Genomic DNA, 17,614 nt, shown 5'->3' with positions numbered 1-17,614 from the left:
CCCAAGGCCTCCGTGGGCCTTGACTTTGCAAAACAAACATTGCAAACAGCCCGGCAGGGCGCCCTGCTGCTGGATGGCGCCCAGGGAGCGGGAAAGCCAGGGTCCTGTCTGTGGAAGGCGGAGGGGCGTCCCCTGAATCAGGAGGTGGACACAGGTGGGAGGATTGGGGGGGAGGGTGATCAGGTGCTTCACCAGCACAGCTCCCACATTCCCGCCGGCCTGGCCGCCTGCTTCCCTGGGCCCCAGGCCCAGTGCACAGCTTGGCCACTCAAGTTTAAGGAATCTCAGCTCACACAGCCACAGCAGGCAGTGGCGTTTGGGGGCCATGGCAGAGAGACCCACCAAGGTGCCTTATGGGAGAGGAAATAATGAGGGCCAAGGAGTGGGCAGAGGCGCCCTTAGCAGATGGGGGACCAAAGTGATGACGCTCAGAGAAGGACAGAGGCGTCCTCCCTGGCGGATGAGGGAGGAGCCCGCAGCTTTGGGGCTGGGGCTGGACTTCTGGGCGGGAGGAGGACGAAGGCCTGAGCAGGGCTGTGCAGTTGGCCCAGGTGGGCTGGGCACCAGGGCCATTTTAAAGGCAAAGCCAAACCCTAGCGGGGGAAGCCGGGTCGGGGTGGTAGTGATTGGGGGGGTCTACCCCCGACCCTCCGCCCCCCCACCCCCCCCGCACTTCTGGAGCCTGAGCTGCGCCGGCGCTAGTGTTTCCCTGGCACACCACGCCCCACCGCCCGGAGTTCTCTCTTCTTCCACCACCGCCACCACCACCACCACCACCACCACCACCACGAGGTGCGGGCACCCGCTGGAAAAAAAAAAACCCTGGGACCCCCGCACCCCGAGTCCGCGGGTGCGCGCAGGGCAGCTCGGGAGCGCGCGGCTGGGCTGCGCGTCCACCTGCGCCCGCGCGCGGAAAAGTTTGCGCGGCCGCGCGCCGCGATCCCGGGCCGCCCGGCGCCTGGGAGCCCGCGCGCCGCCGCCGCCGCCGTCGAGTCGCGCCTGCGAGGCCGGAGCGCGGAGGGGAGCGTGGGAGCGCGAGCCTGGCCGCCCCCCCTCCCTCCTCCCTCCTCCCCGGAGTCCGGGGTTTGGGGATCACTGGGCCCGAAGGCCGGTCGCCCAGCCGGTGCGCGGCCGCCCGGTGCGCGCGGGGAGCCGGCGGGGGCGCGCAGGAGCCGGGGAGCGGGCGCGGGGCGCGGGGCGGCGGGCGCGCCCATTCACTCCGCGCCGCGGGCCGCGCTCTCCTCCACCTGCCGGGCGGCGGGCGGCGGGCGGCGGCGGCGGGCGGGCCGGGGAGGCGGCGCCGCGGCCGCCCCGCCAATCACCCGGCGCCGGGCAGCGCCCCCGGCCGCCCCGCCCGCCGCGCCCTCCTGCCAAACTGTTACCCTGCGCGCCGCCGTCAGGAGCAATGACATCAGGGCTTTACAACAACTTGTTATTCGGGGAGCAATCAGTTGCAATTAGGCATTAATTAAGTATTATGAAAGTTGATTATTTAAGTGAATTCGGCTTTCGACTCTCCGACTATGGTGAGTGCCCGAGCGGGGCGGGGGAGGGCCGGGCCGGGGGGCGCGCCGCGGGGCTCCGACCGGGACGGCGGGGGGCGGGGGGCGGGGGGCGGGAGCCGGGGCCACGGGCGGGCGGGCCGGCGGGGGCGCCCCTCTGCGTGGCCGGCCGCCCCCCCCCCCGGACCCGGCCGCGTCTATAAATAGTTTCTCTTTTAGTTTTTAATAAACTCGGGAGCGGAGCGGGGCGGCTCTGCGTGCGCGATGCCCGCGCGGGAGGGCGCCCGGGGCGGGGGGCAGAGTGGCGCTCGGCCTCCCCGGGCCCCCGGCGAGGTCCGTCCCCGGTCTCCCCGGTCCCGATCGCGATCGCCGGGGGCCTGGCCGCCCCTGGACGGGGGGCGCGGCGCGCGGCCGGGGCGCAGGGGTGCGGGGCGCGGCGCCCGGCGAGAGACTAACCAGATCCTCTTTTTCCTCCCCTCCGCCCGCGCCCGCGCTCCTGGAAGAGTTTGGGACCAAAGCGAGGAGCATGGATCTCGGAACAGGTACGGCGGGGCCGGTGGGAACCTGGGGAGGGAGGCCGTTTCGCTTTTCTTTCGCTGCTTTTACGGAAGTTCTTGTTTTTAGCCCAATGGGGAGCGCGGGGCGGGGGCCGGGCCGGGGGCGGGGGCGGGGGCGGGCCGGAGAGGGTCCCAGCGCCGGGCTCCTCGCCCCGGTTTCTGGATCGGGAGCAGAGGCTCTGGTTGTTGTTGTTTGCTCCTTGCTTAGTGACTATGACTAATCTCGTGCTTGTCATTATGAAAGAAGGGAGGGGAGCGGGAGCGGGGGGCACCCGGACAGAGGGTTTAGGGGTTTTCTGTGGGGGTTTTGGCTCTCCGTCTTTTGAATGGCTCCGTGTGTTTTCTGTGTGTGTTTCTGCCCACCCACCCGGCAGAGATCCCTGTGTCTGGCTGTGGGGTGTGTGTTTTTATTTTTTTAGTGGGGGGTGGCTTAGTTTTTGAAAGCAGCGTCCTGTTGGGAAAGGTGGTTCGTCTGGTTTCGGGGCGACTGTCTCAAGGTAAAGGAATTTAATTTATTTGGGACAAGGCTGTGTCGGATGATCAAGCTGCTTATTATGGCTAATGAGTGTTTTTCACCTGAGAATCCGTGGGATGAGGTGGCTGTTATCAGTTCAAAGTGCTGGGCCCAGGCCTGGCTTCCATCCCCCTTCCTGGTCCCCACCCTGGGAGGGGGTAGGCCAAAACAAACGACCGAATGTGGACTCTTGGGTTTTGAGGGGTGCCTAGCGTGGCACCGAGGCTAGGGTTCCAGAGAGCATGGTGCTGGCCTGGCCAGAGTGTACCCCGAGATCTGGGTGTTTTCTTGGTTTTAATCGCATTTTACTCCGTATTTCTCTTCATTTCCCATCCGTGATTCTAGCCTCAGTCCCGACTGAGATTTACCACCAGGCTTCCCAGTTAGCCCTCTCCACTGAAACCAAATTCTGGCCAGGACCCTCCAATCCTAGGCTGGCAAAAGCCGCTGGCTTCTTCCTAAACATTTTTTAAAAAGACGTCAGTGATAAACAGGTTGATAATTCAATGGGACTGACCTCTGAACCCTCTGCTCCATTTATAGATGGGCGAGTGGTGTTGGTGGCTATTAGAGTTGCTGTTTATAATGGGCCCAAGTTCATAGCATTGGCCCTTGGGACCCGTGCGCTGACATTTGACCTCCTGAGGTCAAAGGGGATCGGACAGAGAGGACCGGGGGCAGCCGTGGGGGGCGCAGGGGGACCTGGTGGTTGGCTTTGAGTAAGGGATGTGTGAGGGGAAGGGGTCGCTCCCTGAGCGTTAAGACTGTGTCCAGCAGGTGTGTGACCTAGGTGTATCCGATGGGGAGGTCCTGGGGACCTTTGTGCCCAGGTAGGGTGTGACACCCCCTGCTGGGCAAAGTGGTGAAGGTGCCCAAGGCTCCTGCCCCTCCCTGCCCTCCCCTCCCACACAGAAGCAGCCCGCCCCCACCTCTAATCGGGAGTCTCATCGCCTCCCTCTCAGGCCCCAGCCCCTTTCTTTGGAACAGGGTCCCCACCCAGCCCTGTAAGGGGCAGACCTTCCCCATGGGCTGGGGAAGGCACCACTCCCTGCCGGGGGCCGGGCCTCGGCCTGTGGGCGGGCACAGGGCACCCGGGCATTACTCAGCTGGAAGGTGGGTCCTCCCTGTCCCTCCTTCCAACCTGGGTACCAACTGGAGCGGGCGTCCACACTCCCGCCCTCCACCAACCAGCCTGCCCGGTCTGCGGTGGGGGCAGGACGGCGGAGCCCTCCCGCGGGGTGTCCCTGACGCGGGAGAGGGCTCCCTGAGCTTGTGGGTGGCAGAACCTCTTGCACCATCTCTCCGGGGCCCGAGGGAGACTCGCTTCTCCCAGCACCCGGGGCCCGGCCCTGGGAACTGTTCCTAGAAGCCAGAAGGGCCCCTGAGGTCAGCCAGGCCCTCCTGGAGCCGGAGGGAGGCGCTCCCCGCAGGCCCCACGCCTGGACTCTGGCCACTTGGCGAGGGGAGGTCCAAGGTGCCAAAGTTCTGCCTGTTTCTCTGATACCACCCCGGCCTTTTCTTTGAACTTGGAAGTTGCACGTAATCTCAGAACTTCAGAAGAAAGACGTTTTCCCCCGTCCACACGAAAAGGGAAGTCAGGTGGGGACTCTGAGATCCCCTCTGAGCCTCCTCTGGCTACTCCACGGCCACCTTCCCTGCACCCCCAGAGTGCTCTCCTGGACACAGCCCGGGCCAGGGGCCTTGTGTGTGGTCAGGGCTCATGCTGGGCCAGTTCCGGGCCCTGGGCAGCTGCCACCCAGAGCCTCTGTAGCACAGGCTGCAAGCACCGGCCCCGGGTGACTGCGGCTGGTACCAGGCACCCAGGAGGCACTGGATCCCGGGTCAGGACCACCTCCGGCCTCGGCCCTGGAGCACTCCAGCCCTAAGTAGTTCCGTGGTGGGAGGACCCAGCCTTCTCACGAGGGGACAGCAGGATCTCCGGACCCTCGGGGGCCATGCGGGCCCCTTTCCCCCTGCCACAGTTCAGCCAAGGGCCGGATCAATCTGGACGTCTTTAGCAATAAAAAATGCCGATGTCGTCCTAATTCACCAGGCCCCGAGATGACAGCAAATTTACATTTTTTAATTAAACTAGCAGCCAGTTTTTATGAGAGGGGGTTGGGTTATGCAAATCAAATGGTTGTGTACGGAAGATTAGGAGAGTTTGGGAATAAATTCCACAAATGCTAATAAAAAAATAAAAAGGGGAAGAGAAAGAGAGGGAGGGAGGAGAGAGGAAGAGAGGAGGACAGAGTTCCATTAGGCCCTTTCAGTGTGATTTCCCTGGGGCCGGGAGCCGGCGAGGGGAGAGAGGAGGCAGGAGGAAGCTTTCAGGCCCAGGTACATCCCTCCTCGGTGGGAAGCTCCCCGGGATTAGGCCCCACGAGGCTGCGTTCCAGCCAGGACCGCGGAGGCCGGTGGGAGTGGCTGCGGACCAGCGGGAGAGCTTTGGGAAGGAGCCTGTCCTTGGTTTTCTGGGATCTGGCTAGAAAGCGTCCCCCTCTCCCCAGGGGGAACTTGAGAGGAAGGGGAGGGGCTGTTCGGGGTTAGAGCTGTCCGTCAGAGGGCCCGAGGTAGGCTCTGGCAGGTAAAGGGCCACGTAGGCACGTTCACGGGGGTCGCCCGACCGCAGGGGGAGCCGAGGAGGGGGTGCTCTGCCCACCTGGCGCCACGGCCGCAGCCATGTTGCAGAGGTGGGTCAGCGGGAGGAGTCCAGGCCCCCTGCGGTCTCCCTGGGACTCCAGGCCGAGTGCCCTGCCTTACACACAGGCCCCCGTGGCCTCCTGGCCCGGCCTCGGCGAGGAGGAGGCCCGGAAGGATGGGGTCAAGGGAGCTGGGCCAGGTTGGCATGGTGGCTCGGTTCTCGGAGTGGAATTTCCTAGTAGCCACGTGCTTATAGGGCACATGGTCTCGAGGTAGGAGAAGCTTTGCAGGTGGCATCCGGCCCCAGGGGGCAAAAGCGTGGTTTGCCCAGCCCAGCGTCTGGGCCCCTGCCACCCCGAGGGCCAGCCCCCTCCAGACTCTGGGGACTTCGGTGTGGCTCCCGGGCAAGGCCAGCTCCCTGCCAGGAGCGGAGGCTTCTAGGAACCCGGCTGGCTGGCTGGCCGTAGGCCCCGCGTGCATGGGGCTCGGGAAGACTCCTGAGCCGTTTCTGGAGCAGAGACTCCAGGCCGGGCTCAGGGCAGAGCCTGCAGGCTGCCTGCCCTCCATCTTCCTTCCTCGAGCCTCCACTTGGCCAGGCGCACCCACTCGACCAGTCTACGCTGGGACCGGTCCCTGCCGTCAGGCCGGGCACCGGTTCTGCCAGTCTGCAGGGGGTAGGTGCTTCCGTGCCATCTTGGCAAGAAGGCGCAGGCAGCGCCCAGGACAGACTGGGCTCTCTGGGGAGGCTGAGCTTCCGGGGACCATTCGCACAGAGGCGGGCTGTGAGTGTGGAGGGACCGAGCATCCGATGGCCTTCCAGGTCTCCGGCTCCCGCTTGGTTTTACCCGAGGACACCACGCGGCCGTCTGCGGGCGGGGCCCAGGGGTCCGGCGAGAAGTACCTCCCCTGGACCTTTCCTTCCAGAACACGCACGTGACAGGCAGCTTGGGGCTGAGAGGCGGCCCCTGGAGCCAGCCCTGGCTCCCTCGTACGATATCAGAGCGAACCTCAGGGTGCAAGGCCTGACCCAGTCAGTTCCCTCCACCCAGAGGCAGAGGCAGCGAGGGCAGGACTGGACGGACGCCTCAGGGCTCCGTCCCAGGCCCCCTTTCCCCGCACGGACCAGCCAGGGAACCCCATTCCCTGTCCCCTCCGGGGAGGGCCCAGGGCCGTGGAGTCAGGCCTCCCTGTGGCTCCCATGCTCCCCGCCCCCTCCCCCACGGCCGCGGAATCTGGCTGAGCTGCAGCTCGGGTTTTTACGATGGAAAAATAAAATAAACGGAGGCACCTTCGGAGGGCTGAGTCACGGCAGCAGCATCTCCTCATTAAGGCTGCTGCCCTGGCTCCGGTCCCTGGGCAGGGATGGGGCGGCGCCCGCCTGGGAAGGCTCGGGGCCCGGCTCCTCCTCTCCCTACATCCTGCCAGGTGAGCCGGCGGCGCTGGCCCCTCGGCCAGCCTCCTCCTGCTGGCCCCCATTCTCAGGAGGGTCAGGCTCACTCCCCCCACCCCACCCCCTCCTCCCCCATCCCCAAGACCTCCTCTCTAACCCTGCCCTCCCCACGCTGGCTTTTAAACCTTGACCCACTGGCTGCAGCTCCTCCTCCTCCTCCTCCTCCTCCTCCTCCTCCTCCTCTTCCTCCTCCTCCTCCTCCTCCTCATCTTCAGGGGGAAGGAAGTTGCTCTGCAGTAATTACAGCTTGTGGGTCCCCAAGGCAAGCAGCAGCTGTGCTGGGATAGCTGGGCCCGGGTAGGCAGGAGGAGGAAGGAGCTGGGGAGGAGGGAGGGGAGGAGGAGGAGGAGGATGGGGGAGGGGAGAGGCTGGCGGCCCGTGTGCAGAGGAGAGACTGCTTCCCTTGGGTTGACTGTGAAAGGTGGCACGCGTGTCGCTCCCTGACTACACACAGCATCTCCACACCCCAGACCCATCGGGCCATGCTGCCCCCTGTGGGGGCAGAGACCCCGCTCCGCAGCGAGGTTTTCGGCTCAGGAAGCATCCGGGAGGGCCTGGCGGGCGGGAGCTGCAGGAAGAGCACCTGGTGCTGCCCGGGTCCCCGGGGCCTGCCCGGTGAGGGGACAGATGTGCCCATCGGTCACACCAGGGAGAGGAGCACGGGGACAGAGGGCCCAGGAGCTTGGGGAGGGCGTGGCCCTTGAACTTGGGAAGGGATGGGAGGTGCTGGGACCGCTGGAGCTAGGCAGACGGTGCTCCCGGAACCACCCACCACTTCTCCCCGAGTCCCCCTGGGCTCGTCTCTCTCTTGTGAGCCTCCAGCTTCGCACTCTGTGGCCACAGCTTCCTGTCCTTCCTGCCGGCTGCCCGGCTCCCTGGAGCCAGGCCGTGCTGCCCACCTTTCTTGCCCCCTTCTTTCTCCCCCTTCCCGGCAGCCTCACACCCACTTGCCCCTGGAAAGAGGCGGCTGGCTGGGGACCTGCCCCTCTGAGGGCCTGGTCACGCCATGACATGGGGGTGTCAGGCTGCACTCAGACTCTGGCCACCGAGGCCGAGGCCAGGAACCCTGGCTTCTGTGGCCGCTGCCCCTCATGGCGCCGCTAGCGTGAGCTCCGCACAGACCTCAGTGCGGCGGATCGATGGGTGGACGTGCCTCTCCGTCCAGTGCCTCCCGCTGGCTTCTGAGCGGGGGCAGGAGGAACGGCTGGCCGGCTCCCGGGGGCCTGGGTTTGAGCTCCTCCAGAGCTTTCTGCGGCCCGACTTACAGGAGTGAGCGGGGCTGGGATGAGGGGGGACACGCGGGGGACGAGGGGGCACAGCGATAGAGATGGACGTTGACTGGCTGGGTGGGGCCCCGCACGACCCCCTCACCATGACCGCGGCTTGGGCCGGGAGGGGCTGGGTGTGCGGCCAGACGTGGCCCGGGACGCGTGCTGCCTGCACTGGGGCAGGAGGGCAGCACCCACTGGGTGGCCCGGGCCTCTTCTCCGCCTCCCCTGTCCACCGCCCTCTCCCCCTCACACAGCCTGTCCCTCCTCGCGAGGTCCTCCGTCCAGGCCCCAGCTCCCCCGGGGGGCGGGCCGGGTGCCAGGAGAGGACCCGCCCGCGCTGCCAGGGCCGAGGCCCGGGCCTGAGACTTCCCGCAGCTGTTTCCTATCTCCGAGGGCTCTGCCCGCCCCAGCGTCTGGGGGCGCCGGAGGCTCGTGGCTGCTGGGACCCCCCTCAAGCTAAGAGGGCCCTCTCTCGGCGGGGGGCACTGCCTGCTTTGAGGGGGGCAGGGGGGATGGAAGAAGGGGACGGACAGATTCTGTGGCTCCAAAGATCAGGGCTGCCCAGGGGAAACCTCCCTGGATCGAGCGTTGGCCTGTGCTGGCCTTTCTTACGGGGGTTCCTCCGTGGACTGGGGGCGGGGGGAGGGCAGGTGGAGAAAATGTGCTGTATGAGAAGAGGCCCCGGACCACAGGGAGGAGGCAGGGGGCACCCAGGAGGCTGGGGCAGAGGATTCGGGAGCTCAGTGCCCGCCTCCTTGGCTGTGGTTTCCAGCTCCCTCTGGGTCAGGGCCTCCCTCCCTCCCTCCCTCCGCCCAGGAGCCCAGGGGAGCCTCGGGGAAGGCTCGGCCAGGTGCCCCGCTGCCCCGCTGCCCAGCAGGGGGCGCCCCACGGCACTTGCCCCAGTTCCAGGGATAGGGATGCTGGGTCCGGGTCTGGGCCCGAGCTCTCCGGCTGCGGGTGGGGGGAGGGGAAGCCTACCTTCCCCGCCCCCAGAGGTTCCTTGGCTGAGTTTGTTTTGCCAGGGTGACCTGTTTAATCATCTCATTTTCTGGTGGCCGTTTATTCCTTGTTTCCACGGTTACGGCCCCATTAAGGGGAGAAGCAATAAGGCAGCGAGTCAAACAGGTAATAAAAACATTAAAGCCGTGTGCACCGGGGAGGGCGGCGGTGGGCAGGGCTCAGCGAGGTGAGACGGCCCCGGAGGCCACCAGGCCTGTCCTCCGGGGGCCCCGAGCTCCTGGCCTCCGGGCTGGGCCCCGGTCTCGGGGAGCCCGCGCCCCGTGCCCCTGCCCCTGGCGGTGCCCTCTGGGCGCCCGGACCTGCGCTAACCCAGAGCCATCCCAGCCCGCGGTCGCCTGGCCGCAGGCCGCAGTCGGGAAGTAGGACAGGAAGGAGGAGCGGGAGGGAGGGCGACGAAAGCCCCCCCAGGACCTGTGCCCGCCGCCTCCTGGGTGACCTGCTGGCCGGCCCCACCCTGCTCTCCTGTGCGGTGGGGGCGGGCGGCCATCTCTGACATTGTTGTGAGCTCTAGAACTTTCTCTCTGCCAACTTTATCAGAAAGGGTATTTGTGGTGAGTGTGGCTAACAGGGCCCGGCCGGTGAGTTAATACCCCGGTGTGGACGGCCCTGCGACCTTGAGAGGGAAGAGCGTGGCCGGGGGGCCAAGGCCGTGCGGGAGAGGAGGCCGGGGGCCCTGTGCTGGGGGGCCTCCCGAGGGCGGGGGGAGGGCGCCCCGGGGGTGGTCTGGCCCAGCAGCCTCTTCCCCGCAACGTGGTTTGTCTCCAGCTCGAGGGACACCCGTCTGGGCGGGCTGGCTGGAGGGGCTGCGTGCGGCAGGGGCCCCTGTGCTCATAGGGACGCTGCCTCCTCCTTTCCTCTTGGAGACGGAAGCTGTACAGGCAGCCAGCCTCTGGCCAGCCCCCCTGAGCCCAGGGGCACGGCCTTCCCCCCACGTCCCCTCCCTGGGGTCCCCTGAGGGAGCAGACGGGGTCCACGGGGCTCACCGGAGGGCAGGGGAGGAAGCTGGGTCTCCCGTTAGCCAGGACGAGGGGCGTCAGGCCGGAGTGGCAGTGCCTCGGGTCCCGGAGCCAGCCTGTCCCCCGTGGCCGGGGACGTGGGGACGTGGGGCGGTCTGCCCGGGGCCCGAGGGTGAGGAGCCCCCGGATTTTCCTCCCCGCTGCTCCGATCCTCTGCAAACGCACGGAGGTGTGCGAGCAGATTATCCGCTTCAGAGCGGGCTCCTGACGAGGGAGGGAGATGGGGGCAGGTCTGGGAGGGGGGGACCCTCCGGCCGGGAAGGGTGCCTTGGGAATGGGCCGAGATGAGTTAATATTCTGATCAAACAATTAAAAATAGAAAACGCTCCCGAGGCACCAGCTGCCGAGGCTTTTCAACAACTGTCACCGTAAGTTCACGGGGCAGGTGGCGCGAAAGGCGACTTTTCCACAAACAGCGACTCTCAGGGATGACAGTCCCCCCGCCTCCCTCCCCGCGCCCGGACAGGTGCCTCGCCCGGGACCGGAGCTGGGTCCGCGCAGCCTCAGGGCCGCTCTGCTCCGGCCCCCGCCTCGGGGAGGTCACCGCCAGATGCCCGGTAATGGCTTTAAGAAGCGAACTTAAACCGAGATGAAAACTTACATTCCTGGGCGGGGAGTCACTTTCCATCCGACGGTAAATGACTGAGAGGCTCACAGCGGGGCCGGCCGGAGGCTGTGCTCATCGGATGAATCCAGGGGGCTCGGGCCGGACAGCGCTAGGCCAGGGGGCGCCCCCAAACCTCGGCCAGGCCCCGCCCCTGGCTCTTGGGGCTCCACCATGCGGCCTGCTGCACGGGCAGGACGTGGCCCAGTGTGCTCGGGGTCCCTCAATGATGGGGACCCGCTTTTCAGAGCCCCCCGCGGCCAGAGGCTCAGGGAGGCCTGGCTCCCCCGGGGGGGACCGCTTCTCCTGGAACCCGAGGAGGAAGGGCTGTGGGGCAGTTTCGAGCCGTCACACCACGCAGGCAGCGATGTGGTTCGCCCAGGCCTGGAAAGACCCACGTCCTGTGAACCCCGTCTCCGAGGCAGGAGGGGGGCTCATGGACGGCCCCCTCCCTCAGGGTCCTGGGGGGCCTGGGCAGCCACGGTGGCCTCTGGCCAGGAAGCGTTCCTTGCAAAGGGCCCCACCTACCACCACCCAACGTGAACCGCAGCGCGCTCCATGGGCCATGCTCCGTGGGCCGTGCTCCGTGGCTGTGCTCCGTGGCTGTGCTCCGTGGGCCGTGCTCCGTGGGCCGTGCTCCGTGGGCCGTGCTCCGTGGGCTGCGCTCCGTGGGCCACGCTCCATGGTGCTCCGTGAGCCGCGATCCATGGGCTGTGCTGTGTTCCGTGGGCCGTGCTCCGTGGGCTGTGCTCCGTGGCTGTGCTCCGTGGGCCGTGCTCCGTGGCTGTGCTCCGTAGGCCACGCTCCGTGGCTGTGCTCCGTGGCTGTGCTCCGTGGGCTGTGCGTCCCCTGGGAACATGTGAACTCGGTGGGGGGCGTGGGGGAATAGAGGGTGCACACCCGCCTCCCTAGGCCCAACAGAGCTGCGTGCAAACCTCCTCCTCACCCTAACATTGCCCCCCCCATGGAGGGCATGGAACACCGTGCACACCTGTGGCCACGGGACCCCGTGGTTCCCCTGGGGCCGGCCCCCTGAGACGAAGCGGGCCATGTCCAGAATCCTTGCTCTCGTCTCCCGCAAGGAGCCTGGGAGCTGTCCTGGTTGCACAGCTGCTGGGCTGGTTCCCAATGCGGGGAACCCAGCGCTGGGCCAGGGACACTTCATGTGCTGAGCGTGTACCGTGCTGCCGTGGGCACGGCGTGGCCTTCCCTGTGTACAGTGCAATGGTGATGCCAGGGGGGGCTGGGGGGGTGACTCCTGGAAAGGCGTTCCTTAGTGCCTGTCTCCCAAGCACGGCGCCCCATCTGTTTGCAGGGAAGGGGGGCGGGGGGGTTGGGAACTCTGGCTTGTCTCAGTGACGTGGGAGCGAAGGGGCCAGCCGGGCTCGGGTCTCGGGGAAGAACATGTATGTGAGCGGTGCTGGCCGGTGTGTTTCCGTGCGGCGTGGTCTGCTGAGAGGGAGGGTCGGGCCACGGCCCCCGGTTCACGGGGAGACACGGGGGCTCAGTGCACCCCCGGCCTCGTGGCTGCTGACAGGAAGGGGGCTGCCGGGGAGCCGCACAGGAGAGCCCGGCTCTGCAGACCGCCGCCCCACACGGGGCTGTGCCCGGCCACCCGAGGGTGCACCGGTGTCTTCTGGCTGCACAGGGACCCAGCGCTCCTCGGAGGGGCCGCTCTGCACTCAGGAGGGGGCCGGCTGGGTGTCCTGGGAAGGACCTGCACGGCTGGGGTGGCCCGTCCACCCGCTCCCCCGCCCCGAGGGGGGATCCTGGGGCAGTAGGACTGAGAGTGCCTAGTCTAAACAGCCGGGCAGAGCGCTCCCGGAGCCTCCAGCCCGCGGACGGTGTGGCCGGGCTGTGGCTGAGGGTGTTGGCTTTGAGCGTGAGGCGCCCGTGGCCGCTGCTGTTCCGACAGGCAGATCGGTGGGCTCCGGCGATGGGGTCCGCGTGGGCCCGCCGGGCGCTGGGCAGGATGGACAGACAGCCCCGGGGAGACCCGCAGAAGGAGCAGGGCGAGGCAGTGAGCCCTGCAGCTGGAGGTCACGGCCCTCTGCTGGGGTCCCATGGGCCCCTGACCCTCGGGGGCTCCTGGGAGGCGGTCAGACGGACTGCAGAAGGGGCTCCTCCCCGGAGACCCGGACCCAGGGCCAGGGCCCAAGGAAGGAGCGGGACATTTCTGGCTCCGGGTCCCGGGGGGCCGGGGCAGAGTGAGACGGGCTCCGTGAGGGAAGGTGTTAACAAACAGCAGGTGATTAAACATGACAAGCAGTGACATTTCTGCGCGGGGTGCTCGGTCCCGGCGATGCCAGGAATGAAGCTATAAACCCTGACATTTTGTGTTATGCACTGAGAGGTTTTTAATAGACCTCGCTCCCTCTTCCCCATCAGCTCTCTCCCCCCGCTTCACCTCCCCCCGCCCCCACGGTCCCCTCTGCCCCCTGTGAGCCTCCTGCCCCCTCCCCGCCCTCCCCCCCCCCCCCAGCCTGGCCTCCAGGGGCCTTCCTGGGCCTCTGCCTCTGGCCTCTCCACCCTCGGCCTCACCCCCTCTTTCCCGCGGGACCGTGCTCCCCTGCCCTCCCAAGTCCCCCCCCTTCCCTTTGATCTTTCCCGTGTCCCCTCCCCTCCTGTTCCACCCCCCCCCCCATCCTCTGCTCCCTCACCTCCTTTTTTTGGGTCCTGATCTCACAGCCGCACCCTTCGCTGCGGCTGTCCCAGTTGTCCGCCGTGGCAGGTGGCCGTCCCTGTGTCCTCTTTGTGTTTCTGACATTTCAGACAGACGTGGCCGCGGGGCAGGGAGCCGGGGGGGGGGGGGGGGGGGGGTTGGGATGGGATGTTCCCCATCTTTCTTTCTTTTTTTCTTTTTTTTTTCCACTTTCCTTTTCTCCTTTTCGGGAGGAGCCGGGCGGTGGGGAGAGCCGGGCCGCGCTGCCAACAGTTGCTGGATTGATCCAGAAAGGGCCCGGCTGGAACAGTTGTTCCTCTCCCACAGAAGCGGCCGGACAACTGGGGCCTCTTTTGTTCTGGCCGAGCCCGGGAAGGGCGTTTGGAGGTGAGCGGGAGGCACCGAGAGGGGCAGAGGCCCCAGCCGAGGGGCTTCAGCCTCAGTCCCACTCAGGGCGTCCCCGCCTGGCAGACAGGAGAGCTTGCTGGAGCCCCCCGGGGCTTGGTACAGAGGTCAGGCCACACACACACACACACACACACTCAAACACACTCACACACCGATCCCAGCTCTTCCCCTAGTGAACTTGAGAAGCACTTGGTTTTCTGCGTTCATTCTGTAAATATTTAGTGGGCCAGGCGCTGGGCTGCAGCTGCGGCCCCGTCCCGCAGATCCTGCCGTCAGGAGGGAGACAGAGGGGTAATGAAACCAGTTACGACAGAAGTGCCACCGCACGGAGCAGGCTCCTGCGGTGAGAGGGCAGTGGCCGAGGGTGGTCATCTCGGAGGGCTTCCCGGAGGAAGCGGCATTCCAGCCGGGACCTCCGAAGGGTGCACAGGAAGGAGGGGTAGCCAGGGCCTGGTGCCAGTGGGCAGGGGGCCAGGCCAGAGGTGGATGGCGAGTGAGGCCGCCTTCCCTGTGGCTGTGCCCCTTTGAACTCTGGGTAAGTGGCCCAGAATGGGCTCTTCCAGCCGCCCACCTACCAACGTAACCCATCTGTGCCTGGCACGGTGGGGGGCAGAAGCAGGGCAGGACTGTGGCTCAGCCACGCTCCAGGGGCACAGAGAGCGACCAGGAAGTCAGTCAGTGCCACCACGGACGGACGGACGGACAGGGACTGCTCCTGTCTTTCCTGCCACCTGGCCCCTGTGCTGATGGCGTAGGAGGAGGGGGCAGGGGAGAGGACAGAGGCCCGGCTGCAGGCGGAGCTGGGGAGCAGCCAGCCCAGGAAGCCCGGCTGGGGCGGGCAGCGTGTCTGCGTCTGCTTGCCCTCCTCCTCACCCGGAGGCCAGGCGGCCTCCCCTCGGTGCCCTCTGCGGTGTGGGCAGCCCTCTGGTGCTGCCGCGTCTTCCCCGTTACACCCCGCGCCACCTGACACCCGAGACCAGTCTCCTTGGGCCGCTGGGCCAGCGGGGATGGGCTAGCAGGTGCTGGGATCTATGTGAGAAGCTCAGCCGGCCCAGGAAGGGGAGCAGCCTGTTAACCTTCAGAGCAGGGCCGGCAGGGAGTCCGCAGAGTGACCTGTGGGCCCTGGTGTCCAGGGAGAGGGGTTCAGCTTCAGCTTCCTCGCCCTTGCCCTCCTCCTCCTCCCCCCCCCAGCCAGAGCTGGCCGCACACCCAGAGTCATTCAGCCTCGGGGATGGGGCAGCGGGAGGTCCGCTGCCTAGAAGGGCCTCCGGAGCCGTCAGTGTGCTCTGCCTTTGCCCTGAGTCAGACCCAGGGCACCTGCTCCGCCAGTTCCCTGCAGAGCTTGGCTTCCTGTCCCCGGGCAGGACCTGGGGCAGGTTTCAGCCTTAAGCCCCCTTCCACACCCCCTCTTGGTCCTGCCTCTCTGCCAGACTTGGCCTGGGTCCCCTAAAGCTACCCTGGGTCACCCGCTCCCCAGAGTCCAGCGAGGACCCCATGAAGGGCACAGAGGCTCGGCCCTCCGAGGCCCTTGGCAGCCGGGAGGGGAGGGGAGTCCCAGAGGCAGGACTTGGCCCTCTGCCCCTGCGGATCCGGAGCCAGGTTTTACTGTAGTCCCTACATCCTGTTGCAGATCCTTAATCAGCTGGTGCCCAGGTTGGGCTGGACCCCGTGGTGACACTCGGGGCTGCAGCACGGAAAACCTGAAGCGGAGTTTCCGGATCCGGGGCTGGGGGCTGTGAGGATGAGGCGGGTGGAGGGAGGGGAAAGGAGCCAGTGCGAGCACAGGATGTGGACAGAGCCCAGACCCACCACCCACCGGACCCAGGCCCCAGGCCCGGGGCGGAGGAGCAGCTGCTGCAGGCTGGGAACCCGGGCCGGGGGAGGGCGGGGAGGGGCCCCTGGAGAACACCAGAGTTTGGGGTGGGGGGTAACTACATGGCCCGTCGATGCCATCAAAACAGCGGGCCCCGGGAGTCCCTCTGAGAGGAGGGGGGCCTTCAGCCAGGAGACAGCAGAGGGGGACCCTGGGGGCCTTGGTTCTGGGGGTCCAGAGGCCCGGGGCCAAAGGGCACAGCTGGGGGGAGGGGGCTCCTGCCTGCTAGGAGCTCTGCTTCTGAGGGGCCGGGGCAGAGGGCCAGCAGGACGGAGTGCCCGGCTGTGGGCAGCCAGGGCAGGAGGCTCTGTCTGGAGAGCCTCAGTGCCCCTCGCGGGGACGCCGGATCCTGGGCCCGGCCCTGCCTCTTGCTGGAAGCCGCCGCCGCCGGCCCTGGCAGCCCAGCCCCACTCTGCAGGCCCCGCGTGGGTTATGGGGAGACTTGGGGGCACAGTGCAGCCTCCTGAGCCTCAGCTCCTGCACCCCACGGGGCAGTGGTGGAGGAGGCTGAGGGGGACGGGCGGGCAGAGATCCGTGGCGCGGAAGCCAGGAGCGGGCCGGGCGGCTGGCAGCGGGCGGGCGGGCGGGCAGGCGGGCAGCCGGGCGTCTGTCCTGCCAGGGGCCCAGGCTGGCTCTGCCGGCAGCCCCTTTTCTATATGGAAATGAAGAATTTAGGCTAATGGAGCTCAACCATCTCTAATTTTGCGATGGCAGGAGGATTTTGATTGAAAGTAATTAAGCAAGCTAGCTGTAAAATTAATTAAAGCAAAAGGGGGGGATTTTTTATTGGATTGGATAGCGATATAGCGTCTGTCAGGCGGGGGACGGATGGGGGTGACCTGAATCCTCTGCCCTCCCCCCTCCCACCCGGGACGTTTATGTCACTTTAATCTCCTTACAGCGGCTGCTGTGCATTTGTTTGAAATAATCAAGGAAATATGGTCAGAAATTGTCAGCTTTCAGATCTAATTTACCTGACGGCCCCTGCGCGGGCCGGCGCGGCCGGGAGTGTGGTGAGCGGGCGGGGGCGCCGTGGGCTCAGAGGACACTGGGTCCGCCCGCCCCCTCGCTGGGCCCCGGCCCCTCCGAGGGCACGAGGGGTGCTTCCCCCGCGGGTGAGTGTCTCCCTCAAACAGGCCCCCCACCTGCAGCCCTTCCCCCCCCACCCCCCCACCCCGCAGTAACCAGCTTTGGGTTCAGGGACTCCGGATCAGGGAGGAGGTGACGGTAATTCCTCGCTCCAGATGGCCGGCCCCGCTAAGCCCCTCCGCCAGGGCCGCCGTTTTAAAAACAAGCCCCAATTAGTCCCCCCGCGTCCCCGTTGCTGACCTCGGCGGCCGGGGGGATTGTGGAGGATGGGCTGTGGGGAGGTGGGCGGCGGAGGCGGCATCCAGAGCACCCCTCTGCCACCTGCTGCCACCCCCCCTTCTGCCCTGGGGCTGCCTTCGGGGGCCTCTGTCTCCCAGGCCCCCCTTGCCCTCCCAGCCCAAGGAGGCCCCCCACGCTGACCCTGGAGCGCCCTCTCTCTCTCTCTCTCTCTCTCTCACACGCGGTCACCCACCCCCGTGTGCTCCCCGTCTCCTGCCGGGAGCCGGGCCGCAGAGCCCTCAGAGGGCTGGGGAGCCTGCAGTCCAGCCCTGCACCCCGCGCGGGCTCAGAGCCCTGGGGGTCCGGCCCGCGGGCCCAGGGCAGCCTGCCCCACAGGGAGCACGTGCGGTGTCTGGGCCGGGGGGCCCAGAACCTTCCTTCTGCGCGCAGGCCGCGGCGCTGCTGGTCAGAGGGCCCGGCGGGAGCGGAGTCCTGGGTCTGTCTGGTCCTGACCGGTGACCGGGTGGCCTGGGCTTTCCACAAGCCTCTCGGCCTCTCAGCCTCAGCCCCGCCCGGTCTGAAGGTCCGGGACGCCTAGGGCAGCCTTGCCATGAGCGTGCCACCCTGGGAGCTCCTGGCCAGGCCCCCGGGACGGGAGCCGTGGAGGGTTCTCAGGAGGCGCAGCTGCTGCCAGCCGGCCCAGCTTAGAGCGGACCTGTCAGACGGCCTCTGTCCCTACAGCCCCCTCCTCCGCCGGAGCCGTGCCCTCCGCCAGCCCCTCTCCTA

The 17,614-nt window shown here is 67.0% G+C and overlaps 1 protein-coding gene across 6 annotated transcripts in view; it reads left to right on the top strand.

Annotated features, from left to right (window-relative positions):
• The window catches only part of CASZ1 (castor zinc finger 1), a 114,775-nt gene that overhangs the window by 57,315 nt on the left and 39,846 nt on the right, over positions 1 to 17,614 (top strand). Inside the window, exons 1-3 of one of the 6 annotated variants that reach the window (XM_036461054.2) lie at positions 1,275 to 1,526; positions 1,722 to 1,725; positions 1,991 to 2,044. In XM_036461054.2, the coding sequence (XP_036316947.1) occupies positions 1,524 to 1,526; positions 1,722 to 1,725; positions 1,991 to 2,044 (61 nt within the window). In that variant the 5' untranslated portion in view covers positions 1,275 to 1,523. Of the gene's footprint in view, positions 1 to 1,274; positions 1,527 to 1,721; positions 1,726 to 1,990; positions 2,045 to 17,614 lie in introns of those variants that run through there. The other 5 variants (XM_036461053.2, XM_036461057.2, XM_036461059.2 and 2 more) reach the window with 5 other exon arrangements.

The sequence above is a fragment of the Pipistrellus kuhlii genome, unplaced genomic scaffold, assembly GCF_014108245.1.
Source record: "Pipistrellus kuhlii isolate mPipKuh1 unplaced genomic scaffold, mPipKuh1.p scaffold_m20_p_34, whole genome shotgun sequence".
Lineage (NCBI taxonomy): Eukaryota > Metazoa > Chordata > Mammalia > Chiroptera > Vespertilionidae > Pipistrellus > Pipistrellus kuhlii.
Note: the sequence above shows the minus strand (reverse complement) of the source record. Positions and strands in the feature narration are given on the sequence as shown.